The sequence below is a fragment of the Berghia stephanieae genome, chromosome 1 (assembly GCF_034508935.2).
Source record: "Berghia stephanieae isolate SIO BIC M18660-M18661 chromosome 1, UCSD_Bste_1.3, whole genome shotgun sequence".
In the NCBI taxonomy this organism is placed as follows: Eukaryota; Metazoa; Mollusca; class Gastropoda; order Nudibranchia; family Aeolidiidae; genus Berghia; species Berghia stephanieae.
This window is the reverse complement of record NC_088360.1, coordinates 10,223,727-10,240,700: the sequence shown is the minus strand read 5'-3', so window position 1 is coordinate 10,240,700 and position 16,974 is coordinate 10,223,727. Positions and strand designations below refer to the sequence as shown.

Sequence of the window (16,974 nt, the reverse complement as noted above, 5' to 3'; positions counted from 1 at the left end):
GTTTTTGTTGTGGCTGAAGGATTTTGAGCCCTAAATGTTCTGTGTTTGGTATTTTGTTGGTTTTTTTGAAGTTGTTATATTCTTTTTTGTTTATTACCTTTTATAGTAAAAAACAGGTGTATTATAGCAAACGGAAATTAATGTAAAAAAACAAACAACAATTTATGGTACTTCTGAGAGATGCATCTAGGTAAATAAAGATTTGTTAATAACATAAATTGTCAGGGAATTTTCATGGAAAATCTATTTTTATAAATTCCTGGGGGGATTTTAATGACCTGCTAGAGGTTGCAGATAATTCCTGGACACTTGGGCAGTTTTGCAGTTATGTATTTACTACTATTCTACTGGTGCTAGAGTGTCAGTTTTCCAATTATTTTACAATATTTTTTCCCCATATAATCTGAAAATAACTTTAGAAATAACTTTAATAACTGAAAATAACTTTAGAATCCAAGTATCTTTGTCATGAAAGTTATGAAAACAACTCTATCGCATATACAGAATTTAGTTGCACTAACAATCACTCAGGAAAAATAAGACAAAGTATATTACCTCAAATAGAATAGATATGAGATCAAATGGCAATCTAACCATTGATCACGTACAGTTATTAAGTCCCATCCAGACAGTCACAGGATCTTGACCACAATGGATACGCTGTCTACAAAATACATATATCAATAACTCTTGTGTCACAAATATATCATCATAAGTATCATTATAAAGAGATGGTTTGGAAGAGGAAAATTAAAATTCGCCACAGAAACATACATCAATTTACCTCAGCAAAATATCAGGGAAAGGGTTTGGAGCAGAACTTTCATTTCAGGGAACAAAAGAGTTGAGAATGGACATCGAAATTGTAGGACCACGATAATGTCACGACATGCGTCATGTTGATGTATCAGTCCTTCCAAAAAATGAAAGGGAAATAACTAATGTAAAATGAAGAATAACAACAATGGGTGTTGACCTGGATGATTTGGTGATCCTTAAAGGGGGCTGATTTTGAAATTCAGGACGTTTCAATTGATTCAACTTTGAAAAATTCAGTTATTGTGGTCTGTTTCTGAAGACCAGAGACAATTTTTTTAGATGCTGTCCTCATCACTGCTAGTGGTGTCAAAGAATCGCTCTCAGGATGCTGTTGTGCAAAGAAATGCCGAGTGGTATCCAGAATGAGTATTGGAAATAGCAGCACCTGGTGATAATTTTTCCAAGACCAAGAAGCGGATGTATTCTTGATTGTTTTTAGACCCATTATTGCCAGTATCGATATATCACTATGTCGATATAATTGTCTTCTGGTAAAATTTATGTCGATATATGAGATCCTTATATACAAATATCATAAAGTAAATAATTTGAGACTTTGATATCATGTTGATATATCCGCTCAGCACTGTAGGTGGTTCAAAGAAAAGAAAATTGACACCAACAGCCAAGAGAAGACATTCTTTTTATATGGCCATCACTCTATACTACTGATATATTATTATACCCATTATTCTGGCATTTATGAATTATCCAAGTCACAATTTGTGGTAAATATTTTGTTGATAAAAAAAAAAAAATAAAAATACATGGCATGCTCCACTTTTCAGGCTCTCAAAAGAGAAAAAAAAACAAACCCAAAAAAACAAACAAATCACAAACTGACGGGTAAATATGTATTTGAACTACATAATAAAAAGTAATTATGTACACTATATTACATTTTTTTCTCTCTCTCTCCTTTCTCTTTTCTTTTTCATCGGAATTCTTCAAGTCTTAAGAACGTTCATCCCTTTAAAAAAAAATAAAAAAATATATATATATATGTATACCCATAAAATATTATCCTTTTCAAATGCACCAGAGCTTTAAAAAACTAAATTCTAAATAAAATTTGGCATACTTATGCATTCATTTTTTCATGGTGTTTGTTTAATCTAGTTTTTAGGGGCCAGGACCAAGAAAAAAATGAGCAATCCCAATCCAGAACAAAGAAAGGGAAAACACATAATGGGCATAGAAGACATAGCAATAATGACCTAACCGCTCACCTTGGGATGTCAAAAGGACAGAATGCCTTATTAGAAAGGGACAACAAATCTAGTTAGTCATTTTGCTGAAAATGATCTGAAGTCTTAACCTGCACATCACTGATATTACAAATTCACTAAAGCGCCATCTATGCCAAAAGTCATGCATTGCCATGCAGTGAGATGGCATAAATCAAAATCATTATTCTTTTTACTCCTTGATAAAAGCTGGTGCATTCACTAAGGACAATAAGAAAATAAGAAAAACAAACCAAAAAACCAAAAAACCCACATAAATTTCAGAATGGAAATGCTGTCAATATGTAACTATAACTTATAATTCTCTCCATCTACCACATCTTAAAAATTCCCACCTCCTTAATCGTGCACAAACCCCCCCCCCCCCAAAAAAAAAACAAACCCCAACATTTCAGAGCACTTCCCACGGGCACAACGCGCATTCAAATAAAAAACCAAACTAATAAACCAGACGGCCAGTAACCAAATTGATAAACCAGGCAGTCAACAATCATTTTAAACACAACAAATTAAAGGAAAATATTTTCTAAAAATAAGAAACCAAACAAAACAGCTAAAAACAATTTTTAAAAACAAAAAAAAAAACACAAGGAGATTTGGAGCTGACAGTACTGAGTAATAATAAAAACTGAAATTTACAAGGACAAATCGAACTCAATTTTGTCTTGCTAAAGACCGTCAGCCTAAGGAAAATGGGGCATGTGTGGTATGCGTTTATTAAGATGCCAGGAGCTTTAAAATTGACTGAGAAGAGGAAAATAATCCTTAGAAGATCATTGTTGCTCACAATACTCATGAGCAATCTAGAGACAAAAATAAAGTTACTCCATTGTTTAGTAAAAACTTTGCTCCGGGGAAAAAAATGGAGGTCTAAATATTTTGGTAAATAATTTCAATGTGCCCTCTCACAAGTCTTAACTTGGTATCTCATTTGATGCTAATTATTTCATTTTAAACTAAATCACTGCCCGACAGGACACACATATGAATTTTTTTTAACGACTTCTAACTTGATTTGATCTTGAAAGGGCAGTCCTTCTGTATCAAAGATTTAGATTTTTTTTTAAACCAAAAAAACAGAAGTTAGTTCTTAAGTATAAACTATTTCATAACTAAGACTAGTGTTTAAAAGTATAATGACAAGCAATTACACAATGCACAGGGAAGAAAAAAAATCATAGTCTTCGCGGTGACAGCATTCAGCCTTAAATTCCCCACATAGGATCCTAGCCAGGGCCTTGGTAAAACCAAAGTCTCATTCCAGGTCCAAAACGGAACATTAATTGTTTTGGGGCAACATACGGATGGAAAATACAGCAAGGAGATTTCCAAGGGTAGTAAACATTCCCTCTCAAAGATTTACATCCATTCATATCAGGACTGACGTTATCAAGACCTCATATTGAGCCATTTGATAAGAGCATAAAAATCACATACAGGCTATTTAGTTGGCAACCTCACAGGACATACATGCAGAAAATCTCGAATTTTTCCTTCCAACATAAACATTAAATTATGGAATTAAAAAAAAGAAAAGAGAAAAAAAAAGCTCACTCTTCGAAAAATTGGCAGATGCCTCATCTACAAAGGATTAGTGCAATTTGAATGTTTGTTTCTCTCTGGCTTTGGAACTTATCCCATAATATTAGAATTAAAATGATATGATACAGGCTGAAAATGTAACAAATGAAAGCAACAAAACAAAAATAAAATAGAGAACAGCTCTAATTAAAAACAAGGAGTCGTCTCAACAAACACAATGACAGTAACCAAATTCAAATAAAGTAAATAACAAATGATCGAATATATAGATATCACTGAAAATTTTCAAATTTATTAACTATCTTGGAACAAAAGTTCTGTCAAAATCTTTATTCTGTATTTAAAAAATAGAAATACTCTGTATCAAACTTCTTATAAAATAAAATACTATTTTTCAATACACTTTAAAATCACAATGTAATTGTTCTGTCGACATGCACAAACTCACATGCGGACACACACTGACAGGATCTAGAGACCTGTCTAAATTCATGAACTTGCCAACCTATCAACAAGTTAAAAAAAAAAAAGAAAGAAAGAAAGAAAAACATATGCTAACCTCAGTGACAAAATCAAACCATATAGCTGAACATAGTACAATAAAACTAATCACACAACAGGACATCAGACAGTCATAAAATTACCTTTAAATGGACGAAATTTTTAAATACAAATGAATGATGAAGAAAAAAAAAAAAAAAAAAGAATATTAGTGGAAGCAACACAAAGCAAAGTATATTGTGTTCTTAAAATATATAATGCATTTTTATATACTGGCCATTAATTAGCCCTTTGTCTCTGTGGGGAGAGAGTGATGGAACAAATTTCAAATCCCCCCCAATCTATAAGGTTAGAAATTTTCGACTGATATCACAATGCCACATACCTGCTATAATCATAAAACGCCATGATTCACCAAGAAGTGATAAATTGTCATATTACTGTTCTACTTTGAATTTTAATGTTAACATAACATGGCCTAAAAATAAAGCCCACTATGATAAATCTGTCAAATATAAAATAAGAAATTTATCAAAATAAAATCAGGCGTAGTTAACGCTCATCACTCTTCAATACAACTAATTCAAAAAAAAAAAAAATCACAAAATTTATCATGTATGGTCATCCCGGCGGAAAGAGGTACCCATATGCCTTGTGGGTTTCACCATCTTTTCCCTTGCTTCTCTGCGACCATCTTCTTTATGGTTGAATTCACAGTCATGAAGTTCAGGTAGTCGATGCATAGGACAGAATACATGGTCTGTGATGAGGTAAAAAGTAAACATTTTAAAAAAAATGAAAATTAAATAACTCAATTCTTTTCATGAAAAGAAAATGTTGCCATCTGTAAAAATTTGAATAAGGGGAGCCAATAATTTCTTCAATCTCAGTTGAAGAAATAACATTTTTTTAAATGTATAATTTTCCTAAGATTTATCTTCTGGACAAACTTGTCTCTAGGGTCTGTCGTGAAAAACTTGATCATCTTAAGATTTGCTAAGCTTTGAATTCTCAACAAAACAAATCTATCTGTGATTTTTTTTTTAAAGCATAATAAAAATATTTAATTTAGAGAATTATCAGAAAATCTAAAAATCGTTGCTCTATAATAAATTGTCCAAATAAAATCTAAAAATAAAAAATCAAATTTTAAAAAATAATAAAAACAAAGAAATAAGAACTTGTCTATATTCTCATTTTTCAAAGTGGATGTTGATATATCTCACTGCAAATTTATTAAAATCTATCAATGCCTGGCTTGCCGCAGAATTAACTACTGGCACTACTGATACATTTTTAGCGAATACCACTTCCTGATGATGAAACGGAGTACATTTAACAGAAGGTAGTGATATGCTCTCTGTTAAGCACTAGTCAACTTTCAAAGAGAATGCTGCCTTACAAAGGAGACCTCTGTATTACCTGTTGGACTGAGGTTGATGTGGTGTTATTCTAACTTGACAACAAATCCGTTGGTGACTGAAAAGTACTTTTCTTCGAAAATTCTGATGTAAATACATATTCCAGGAAAAGGAAAACATCTAAATTTGGCCCCTAAAAGATCCCTCTACAATAATTTTGTTAAAAATAGTAAAAATATAGTAAAATAGTAAAATAGTAAAAGTAAACATGTGTATTGATTTGGCTTGAAAACTTATGCTTCTTAGCGGTCCTGGATTTCAGACTTTTTGATGTCTCATTAAATATTTCAAATAAAAGTTTTCTAGAAAAAATGTTTTATCAGTACAAAGCAGTCCTAGTAACATGTCTAGCAAGACTTCTTGACATCAGGAAATATTACGATTGATGATTAATACTGGGCATAATACTACTAATTGCCATAAGCCAAGCATGTCCATAAAAATGCTAAATTCTAAGTCTTACAGAGACTCCTCGTAAGTTTGGTTGTTGCTTGTGATGATTTGATAATTGTTAATTGGGGACAAAAAGTACAATGAATACATTGATTGTCAAGGACTAAACAACTTAAGGTTAAGAGTAGGAGGGGAGGGAGAGAGGGGGGTTATAATGAATAAATATAATAAAAAACCACTCACCACATCTACATTTTCCAATTGTTCTCTGTGCCAATTCCAGACGACAACTACATGTAAAACAACGTTTCTTATTCTTCTGAGGTGATGGTTTGGGGGAGTTTGAGCTTTCACTGATATCTTCCACTTCCTCATGTGTTCTGATATTATTTTTTTTAGATGAAAATTGAAAACAAAACATAATATCATTAACACTTTAAAAACAGAAATATAGGTGATAAAAGAGAAAAAAATGATTATTAGTGTTTCATAAATCCCAAGATATCCTGTTATTATCATTAATCTTCAATCAGGATGATAAATGCAACCTATATATTTATTTCAAACAATTGAAATGGCCAAAAGCTTTACAAAATCAACATTATTTAAGATTTATCTTGGAGTGATATATGTTATTGGTGACATTGCTGGCATACCTTTTCACTCCTCTAGCTGATGGCGACTCTTGGGATGAATCTTTTATAGAAGGCTTGGAATCTTTGAGTAAACTAGACCCTGACTGTAGACCAGAAGCTGGGTGGGATTTTGTATTTTGTGTGGAGGAAAGGCTGTCTTTGCTTTGGTCATCAATTTTCTCGATTGCTGAAACATTGTCTTTAATTGAATTAGATGAGGTAATAGTATTTCCAACATTGGATGTGGTATCTACTGCAATATTCTGTCCATTGCTAACAGTATTGGAGGAAGTGATAGAATTCTTTGCGGTTGTAGAGGGATTAGATCCATCTGTTGTACTAGATAGACCAGTGCCCTGAAAGTCTGAATTTAAAACATCATCGTTATTATGCCCCTTTGATGACGATGAAATAACAGCAGATAAGGAGCTTGATAAACTGGAGCAAGAATTGGATGAAGACGAGGAGGCGCCAGGGTCGTTCTTAGGATCGTACGATTTATCACTGGTAGTTGAATGTAAGGACTCTGAATCGTTTGCATCAGGTGGAATCCTGGAATTATCTATCTCAGCTTCTGTAGAAATAGCAGGATTAGCAGAGTGTGATGTAATATCAGCAGGTCCAGATGTACTGCATGAACTGGATAGATGTGGAGACAAGGTATTTGGGCTGGTTGATGATGTTGCAACAGATGTGTCAACAGTTGCAGGAGAAGTTGAGGTGAGACCAGCACGCTCCCCAGGAGTGCTCAGAGAACTTGGGAGGTTGTCTGTGGTAGAACGGGAGGAAAAATGCTTCGAGTCCATCTTCCCTCCCCTTGAAGGTTTCCCTTTCTTTTGATTACTTTTTGGTGATGACACAGCTTTACCTAGTGGATGGTAAAGTAGCAGAGTGTGAGTAAAAGAGAATGTCCTTAAAGTCATCTCAGAATGGTTACAAGGAAATGATGGATTAAAAGACATAGCTCCAACCAATATCATACTCACAAACTTGTTAATCTGCAACTTCATATTTATATTAAGTTCATAAAACAATGGATTCCAAATTTTTAAATGGAAGCTAATTTTTATTTCAATGAAGAGTGACCAAACAACGCTTTTACATATGCCATGGAATCATGGTTGGCAATAATAAGAGCACTTACAGCATCCTTAAAATGTTGTTAACTAAACATAAAGGAGTTGAATACAAAGATTGGAGTCTACTCAAAAACAGAGAAAAGAAAGTAAACAATGGACGGAATGAGTAACTAGACAAAGATAGCTTCATAGTGCACATAAACCAATTGGAAAGCAGAAAGATTCCATTAACTACAAAAGGGAAAATTAAATCAGCAATCTGAGGACGGAAAAGCAAAAAATCCCCAGGAGAGGAAACCAAAAAAAAGGGGACCCTGATAGCTAAGCCGGAAGAGCACTAGTTTTGTTTGTTTGTTTTTAAGGGTTTTATGGCACTTGCAACACATTAAGGTCATCTCAGCATCAGTAAAAAGGAAGAAAATGGGATAGTAAAAAGTTCTAGAATTACAATTAAAGCATCCAAGAAAAGGTAAGACAAAGGGGAATTGATTCAAATAAGTAACAAGTGTAGATTCCAAGAGCACACTATTCAGAGAGATGATTTACAAGACAAAAAATATCATCTCCCAAAACTCTTAACTATACATTTGATTGTTTCCCTCCCAGCTAGGGTATCCGGCCAGGGCCTGAACAAAACCAAGCAATCTCATTCCAAGACAAAGACAGAAAGCATGTTGGACAGCAGATATAGGGGGACAGAAGAGACAGTAAGTGCCTCCCTGCCCACTATGGGAGGTAAGAAACCCCACTCAGCTGCTCAACAGGAATTCCATTGTTTGAAATGAAAATTTAGTTTCATATTCATATAGCTTTGCGGGTAAATATATGAAGAATTATCAAACACACTTAACTCTCTTGAGACTGAGGTTTTCTTACCCCTACAAGCGTTGGTCTTTTTTTTTTTTTTAGGGTTTTTAAAAACCAAGTTAATCATAAAGTTATTGCTATATCTTAATGAAATATGATAAGTAATTAGTTTGAAACTTACAATTATAAATAACATCAATTGCATCAATCTATCTGTTATAGTTTTAATGATGGGATTTAATGAAAATGTGTATTTTTTGGTTTTCTGCAAAACTCCAGGAAAATGTCTTGTAATGAATAAAATGGGTATTATACTTCTAAAAATGTCAAAAGTAACTAATAAAACATCATTCTTGAGCACAATCCACTTTTGAGGGGCATATATTGAAGCATTTCGGACCAGAAGCTAAAAATACAAATAAATATCGATTCTTTGTCCATCTCGACTGACTTGCTCTAAATCTCTATAAAATTGAAACTAGTAATCGAGTATCGATACTGCCCTGCTCCATTCAACGGTAAAATGTTAAACTAGCGTTGAAGACGAGTCACACATGCATAAGCACTTTTTTAAAAACTAAAATAATGTTCAAAATGTGTGATCCCACATATATACAGGATTAGTCTACACAGCCGGCGACTGGTCCTATATATTTAATGGGATTAGACCAAAGAGCTTTAAGATTGAGTTATCAAAAAATATGCATAAGTCCAACCTGTGTGAGACAGAACCCAATGCAGACAGGGTTCCATTATAGGCAGGTTTTTGTCTTACTCAGGTTTTCATTTTTCTTCATGAAGGGTCATAAACTGCACTGCACAATCTAGGTAAACCTTTTCTGTTTGATGACTCACAGCTGACAAAATGTACCTCTGAGTAATCGTATTTCTTGATAGTGCAAAAATTATTGTTAAAAAACTGCTTTTGCATGCATTTTTTTGTTTATTTGGTTGGACTGTTTTGTTGCTGTTGTTGACATCATAGATGCTACACTTTATCAAAGCCTTTCCCTCTAACACTTTCTATGTCCTCTTCTCTCTTGTGTTCCTGATAAGCGCATAGCACGAGTACCATCAGCTTGGGACTGCCCTATGTTAACTGTCTCTAACTGAAAATCATTCTCTGTCAGGATCTCAAAAATATGAAACAAATTAGACAAAGAAATTAAAGACGCTCCCGAGCTCAGTAGTTTGAGGAAACTTTTGAGAACATTCTTATTCAGACAGGATTTTGAGTCGCAATAATAATTGGGTTTTGTGTTACCTATTGTCTTTGTATATGCAACGACTGTGAGCACTGTGTGGATTCTGAACACTGTATATATTAATCATTACATTACATTAAGGCCCATCCCTCCTATGTTCAGATTAATTTGGGGGAAGATAACGAGTTCCCATTATGGCCATGTTAATCATATAGACATCCTTTGGCATCTACAGCCACCCAATCACCACTCATAACTAAGCCCCGCTCAGGAACAATTTCATAGGTTCGTCCATTACCATATTTCAAACTTTTGCTCTCAATAGTTTCTTGAGATTTTTGCCAAAAGAATGATTGGTGCCTTAGAATCTTGACCCTTCTTCAACCATTGACAGCTCACATGTCAACAGCTGTCAGTTCATCCCTTAAGTCATGGATGATAAGTTTCATGATGACCACCTCAAAGTTGTGTCACTCTCTCCATCCTTCTGAATTCCTTAGTGAGGAAAGGCATAGAAGTAAAATAGCCAAATTGTGTTCCAGTTACTTTTGAAACACACAAAACTATATCACCAATTACATTGCATTGAAAAAGGAAAAATTTTATAAATACGTAAAAGCAATTTTCACAATCAAATTTACTCTTACAACAGTTGTTTTTCACTGATATTTTTCTGAAACAAAGACCAATTTTCTAGCTGCGACAATATGGTTTTCAAATTCCTCACGACTTTTATTACTTTTAAAATTTTACTCAATAAGCTGACTCAGAAATGTGCCAAGTCATACATAACAATAGCATAATATTTTGACAGCTGGCCATGACCTCATTGGACGACTGAGAGGGTGACATTTTTATTCCACAAATGTCAGTAATATAAAGTAACAGTTTTGAGTCATAAAAAAACAAGCCAGAAGTTCTAATCTTATCATTACAAAAACATTGATACTAAGAATGATGAAACCGACCCATAAATACGCATAGCTGCCAACCTTTCAAAAATAAAATAAGGAACGCTCATTTGGCCCGTCCCCCCCCCCCCCCCCCCCCCCCCCTTCATCGAATCGCAACATATAAAAGTCAGCCTTTTTAATTACTATTACTAACACTAACAAGTTTGAGATAACAGACCAGTCCAAATGTTGCTAAATTACTGCCAACCTGGTACATCACTTGAGAGGGCGTTTTGGGGTAAAAATTAGGTGAGTTCAGATAAAAAGTAGGCGATTGCATATATGTTTTCTTTCATTCAACACAATGCTCTTTAAGTAGTATACAATAATAGTAGTTATAGTAAAATGCACCTCTAAATATTAGAGAATTCCTACTTCTTTACTTTGACAAGATAAACACACCTAAAAATGGAGTATAATTATTTTTCTTGAACCTAAACCGTTACAAAAGCTTGCTTGAAAAAATAAAATAATTAAAATCAGATGAAGATGTTTTTTAAAGGGATTAAATTTATATATTTCATAAATTAATAAAGGGAAATAATCATTGTCATGTTTAATCTATATAAGCAATTGATTTTCTGATTGAATACCTTCCAAACAAAGATGTGGATTTAATTTTATTCTTAATTAAAATAATATTTGTAACAAATAGTGAAAGTATCAATACTGTCTTAGAATATTCAAAGTATATCGAGGCTAACATCCATATTCTATGCAAATCTTCAATACATTATGAAAGGTTTGAGTAAAATACAGGCGTCATATAAACGAATGGAACTTTTTTAATTGTTGAAAATCATTTATGATAGAGGCATAATTCAAATTAAAGAGCTACACAAATGGAGATTATGCTCTCACTGGACACCAATAATAATAATAACAATAATAGTAGTAGTAATAGTAATAATAATGGATCAATAATAATAATTCATTAGGCTCACATGCCTTGTTTACCACAAATTAGTCGAAAATTACAAAATACGGATTTTGAACTAAAAATAAGGACTTACAGACTCAGGAAGTCAAATACGGAACAAATCCGTTTTTAACGGAACGGTTGGCAGCTATGAATACGGTAAAATATAAATATATTCTTAATATTTTTTAGTCGTAATTTATGTCAGATTTTTACTGAATTCAATGGTATCCACCAGAAAGTTTCTAAGGATCCAAATCGCAATTTCTAATACATTTAAACTTTTTGTTGGTATGTTGATACATCATTAAAGCTGAAAACAGTCATATGTATGACTGTCCAGTTACTATTGACAAGTAAGAGTCATAATACGTAATGAGTAAAGGCTATACTCATACAGTTTCTTAGCATCTGAGTAGCAAAGACACAACACTCACATGCCACGGTAATAAACTTTATTTGTTTAATGCAGGGTTAGAAAGGCTCGATGTAAAATAGTGAAATATTGGATCTGATGTCAGGAAGAGGAGACTTCCTGCTTAATTGGAAAACTGTTATATTGAGAAAAATGCTTTAAAAAAGCAAGCTGAAGGTATTTATCATCTACTATAGTGATCAATGATGTGGAGTTGAAAGAAAATTCTCATTTTACACACGAGTGGAATTTAAGAGTTCCATTTTCGCGAAAGACAGATTCCGTTATAGAGGGAGTCAAAATAGAGGAATTTACATTCGGAGGATCGGAAGCTTTCCACCTTAGACAATGTTCTGACTTAAAGAGGTTTCCATTCGACTGTGTTTATATCGTATTACATCATTTAACAGCTAATAGGCTTTTAAAACCTTTAAATGCTCTGTGAAACTTTCTTGTTATATAAACAACACTCATTGTTAATCAGACAATTTTTAGTGTTATAATCACTTTTTCAAATTATCAAATACCTAATACACAAATAAGTGTTATAAGTCAAGATTCTTGGTATAAATTTCTATCTTTTATCAATATCATTAAAATCTTACCTGATGAGACTGTAGCCTTCTGTGACTCAACAAACTTCCCTGAAAAGTAAAATAACTAAAAACATGAACAAAAAGAATAACTGATAGATATTTTTTTTTTTTTTTTGGAAAGGAAAACAAAATGAGAATAACTAAAAATAAATGTATGAGGAACCTGAAATGATCCAATCAAGTAAAACACAATCCTGAAAGTTCAACTCAGCAACTTTCCGAAATGAACAAAATTTACCTTTTTCATGACACTTTACACATAATTTTGATGTTTTCTTAGATCTGAAGACAGGAAGATTAATAAACAATCAATGACTTACACCTACCTCCTACCTTCTGAAACGATAGGAATTATAAATTTAAAAGTGTCCAAATATTGCACCATTGATAAATGTCTGCAAAGAATAATTTACATAGAGGCAAGCAAAAGCAAAAAAAAGGGCAAGAAGTCTCATAAAATTTATAGCAAAACAAAGCAAATTTCTATGGAATGATGCTACTTATAATTATTTTAAAACGGAATTAAATTAAAAAAACAAAAAAAAAACAAGAGTATTCATAAAGCGCAATATTTGCCAAAAGTACTTTATATGGGATCCCTGACCAACAGCAACACTTAACATGTAAGACACCAACTGAGACAATGCTGTTAACTGCTAGAGACTCATTTGACAACTGATTACTGTGAGAGAATGTGAATTAAGAGCTTTTTCTCAGGACTCAACTATGTGCCGCTCAGGGTGGGACTCTAAATCAGGACCTTCCGATCGGGAGGTGAGTATCATACCACTAGACTGCATAGCCGCAAGATTTATCAAAAACCCCTGGACTAACAATCGATTACAATATGTTTTTGAATGTCAATCGTTTCAGTGTGAAAATCCCACTCATTATCAATTATAAATATCTTCTGTTCTACGAATTATGTGTCAGGGACCCTTTGAGCACATTTAGAGGATATTCTGCGATAAAAAAGCTCACGTTTTCACACGCCCAGAGCCTGCATAATATAGCCAAATAAGCTGCACTTAACTCAAGTGACGCGGCCTTGCATTCTGGAAGTTACACTGACAGTGCCTAGTTGCTACAGCTGATCAGTTGAAACAATGGCAGCTCGCCTAGCAGTATTTCAATATTTAGCACCCATCCCAGAAAATATACTTTTTTGAGCTAATAGCAATAATTTATGGTACAACCTTTACATTTTCTTATTAATAAGATATTTATTGAGAGAGAGAAAACTTAGTAAGAATATATGAAACCTGTAACAGTCATCTTTCTATTTCGAATAGTTGAGTGGTCGAATGAGAGGGAGCAAGGCTTTACACCTTATTACTACACACATTAGTCTAGTATTCGTCTAACAAACGCATATACACACAAAATGCCCACGTACAGATGCACACATATAATAAAGGAATTTTCTACAAACACACACACGTGGGTAACATAATTTCTTTGTGTCCTTTGTTTGAGATGTAACAGATGACCAGAGCATGCAAAACAGCGTGGTAGAGGCATGGGGGAGGGGGGCTCTGTGTTGGCTTCGTTTATGACTTGAAAGGCTACTAACTTGCCTTCAACAAGTTGAAGGACATAGCTTAACTATTGACCAATCAGAATAAATTTAATTTTTACTGCATTTCTAAATATAGAAAGGTGCGCTCGCTGTCAAAGCCAACTCATCTTCAATACTGGACCGTCACCCCACTGACTCATGCTCGTCCTCAATACTGGACCTGCACGCTACTAGACTTAACAAATGTGCACTATTATTATTACAGTCCAGTCTGGTTAATCACAACTTTCAGTAAATCGCAATACTTCCCAAGAAACGGAATTAATTCTATATAAAAGTCACTGGTTAAATTGCAACAAACCCCAGTTAACAGGAACAAATATTCAACCCTCAGAAAATTGGCAAATTCAAGAAATCAAACAAAATCTCATGATTAAATTTCATCATGGGTGAAATCATAACAGGTTGAAGAATTGAGAGTGGACGGGTTTAATGCTACAGTAGTGTGTCACAACTCTATTAGACACAAGAGGGCGGGGCATTGCAGTATGGGTTTGTGAGGTCACCTGTGACCATTAGATAGGAAGCAAGGGGGCTGGACATAGTAAAGACAACAGGTAGACAAAGACAGCTGTAAGGAGAGACTGATTGTTGTCCTTTGTTTTGGGATTAACAGCTTATTGTTCTGATCACGGATATTCTCTTTGACTCTTACAACTGTTGAGAACAAAACAGTGAAAATTAATCCAATCTGAATAAGATATTGGCTTGCATTTGCATCAAAGCTACTTTTACTTGTCAAAATCTATGGACTATATTACTATTACCATCTTGACATAAATCTTTGAAAATACTTTAACATGATAGCATTTCTTTCCCAAATCGCTTTTGATGGTCAATGGTATCATCCTTAAGTAACTAGAGCTGATTGGTTGTTTGGGGGGGGGGGGGGGGGGGGGGGGGGGGGGGGGCAACGTTCCGATTTCTTCAGTTTAGAAAAAATAAATAAATTACAAAGTTTTGAACTTCACAATTGATATGATAATTGGTACAGAGGGGTAAATCTCATTGAAAGCACCAAGAGATAGGACATTTTCAAAACTCATTCAAAATTAACACATTCCTGCAAAACCATACTGGAAAAAAATAATAAATAGAGATCCAACTAAAACAAGAGCGGAGCCAGTGAAGAAATATATAAGGGTAAAACTTCAGTCCTTGGCCAGAAAGCAAGAAACAAAAAAAATTAAAACCAACAAAACATAATATAATTTAATAACTCTACCTTATCTGCTCAGAACTAAGCTGAATTATGTATTCACTACTCAAGTTAATTAACACAAAACCTACTGGCATTGTTTGTAAGGTTAAGAGATAATTTTAAAACTTGGTTCCACAAGCAGCTGGACACAATTCTTCATAAAATCAAACAGCAGTGATTAGTGCATACTGTTAATGAGTTAATGCAACTAAGTACTCAGACAATGACCTATATAGCCTAGGCTCTCATATTAGTCAGGAGTGTCAAAACGAAACAAAATAATAACGGTATATTCTGCTAGGCTGATACATCACACTCAATACTCAATGCCTGTCCTGAGCCTGAGAAATACGAGCAGTTTTCCTGCCTATCCTATCCTACTTGAATTTGAATCACAATCGGGTGTGTCAGGGCAAATTCAATTTTCTCAGCTCAGATAAGATTTCATAATACGTCCCCAGGCAGGTTTGTGAAGTAGTGTATTTTATATTTCATAAGTATGGACTTGGACTTGACCCAAGGTTTAAATTAATAACGTTTAAAAGTCATAATTCATAATATAAATTGGCATCAACCAATGACAATGAAAAAAAAACCAAAAATATGATATGAACCCAAAAAAACTCCATTACAAAAACGTACCGACTTCGCCTTTCCTCATTCTAAGCATTTAATAAATATATAGGTAACGAAACAAAATCTCATTTTAACTTCAACTGTCCGAGGAACGTCAATCTCATTCATTCATTCCCATGCAACAGTACAAAATCATGAAATGACAGCAGAGTAAACAACCGTAACAAAGTCAACAAAAGAAAGACGATGCGACCCAATATTCCGAAACCATACTTCGAAAAACAATATAACATGTTAGAACTAATCGTTTCTTGATCTTATTATTACATTTGTAATATCAATCTAAACTACAGAGGAAAGTAAACGATGCCATCTTGAAATGGGAAGGTCCGATATCCGACAGAACCTTTCCGTCGACGTTTTTATTGTCTTGTTTCTACCCATTTCCATGCCATGTTCTTTCCACTTTCTTGCCAAAATGAATTAAAACTTACCCTTTAAATCTACAGGAACAATGCGTTTTTCTATTTCTGTTCGGTTTTCCCATTCAATGTGAGGTGAGTTAAAACTCAGAAGAAGTTATTTGACAATAAAATTAGGACGTATCTAAGTTTTTGACGGAAATGACTCGGGAGTTCCTAGCCGTCGTCTCACTGCACCACAGCTGGTTATTTTTTTTTCTGACTGAAACCGAGGCTCCTCAATACCTTTCCGGGTTATAGTTGAATAAGGTCAAGTCCCGACGTAAAAGTGATGTTGGGTGGGGAAGGGTAACCGTTTTAGGGTCGTTTAGGGTCCAGCTGCCAGCATCCTGCCCTTGGTCCATGCACCTGTTTACACAGGTCTGATTTACGAAATTATTATTGTCTCATTGTTTTAATGGAAAAACTCTCAAATCGAAGTGCATTTATTTGTCTACGGTGCATTTGCATCTGTTGACATAAATTTAGGAATAAACCCATGAAGTTATGGAAGCCCTTTTATCAATCCGTTGACATTCATTGAGTTAAAGGTCTATTTGCAGGTCTGTTAACTCAATTTATAGGCTCGTTGTTGCAATTCTCAAACCAACGCACGGTGTTGTCA

General features: G+C 34.0%; 1 protein-coding gene across 3 annotated transcripts; it reads right to left on the bottom strand.

Annotated features, from left to right (window-relative positions):
• Nucleotides 1–1,565: 1,565 nt before the first annotated feature.
• LOC144967602 (uncharacterized) lies at nucleotides 1,566–16,570 on the bottom strand. Of its 3 annotated transcripts, XM_078905093.1 has the most exons (6): nucleotides 16,383–16,549; nucleotides 12,771–12,814; nucleotides 12,542–12,580; nucleotides 6,580–7,426; nucleotides 6,167–6,303; nucleotides 1,745–4,869 (listed from the first exon to the last, which is right to left on the bottom strand). In XM_078905093.1, exons 1-6 carry the CDS (start codon nucleotides 16,433–16,435, stop codon nucleotides 4,721–4,723), a joined length of 1,269 nt encoding a protein of 422 aa, XP_078761219.1. In that variant the 5' UTR covers nucleotides 16,436–16,549; the 3' UTR covers nucleotides 1,745–4,720. The 3 variants fall into 3 exon arrangements, with proteins under 3 accessions (XP_078761237.1, XP_078761219.1, XP_078761227.1); XM_078905111.1 differs by lacking the exon at nucleotides 12,771–12,814 and having other exon boundaries at nucleotides 1,566–4,869; nucleotides 16,383–16,570; XM_078905101.1 differs by lacking the exon at nucleotides 12,542–12,580.
• Between the last annotated feature and the right edge of the window lie 404 nt (nucleotides 16,571–16,974).

What these genes read in the sequence shown, in the direction of transcription:
- LOC144967602 (XM_078905093.1), bottom strand. Translation starts at nt 16,435, where the DNA reads ATGGGAAAACCGAACAGAAATAGAAAAACGCATTGTTCCTGTAGATTT. An exon ending in TGTTCCTGTAGATTTAAAGG is followed by an intron (nt 12,815 to 16,382) that starts GTAAGTTTTAAT and finishes TCCTGTCTTCAG; the next exon opens with ATCTAAGAAAACATCAAAAT. An exon ending in TCAGCTAGAGGAGTGAAAAG is followed by an intron (nt 6,304 to 6,579) that starts GTATGCCAGCAA and finishes AAATAATATCAG; the next exon opens with AACACATGAGGAAGTGGAAG.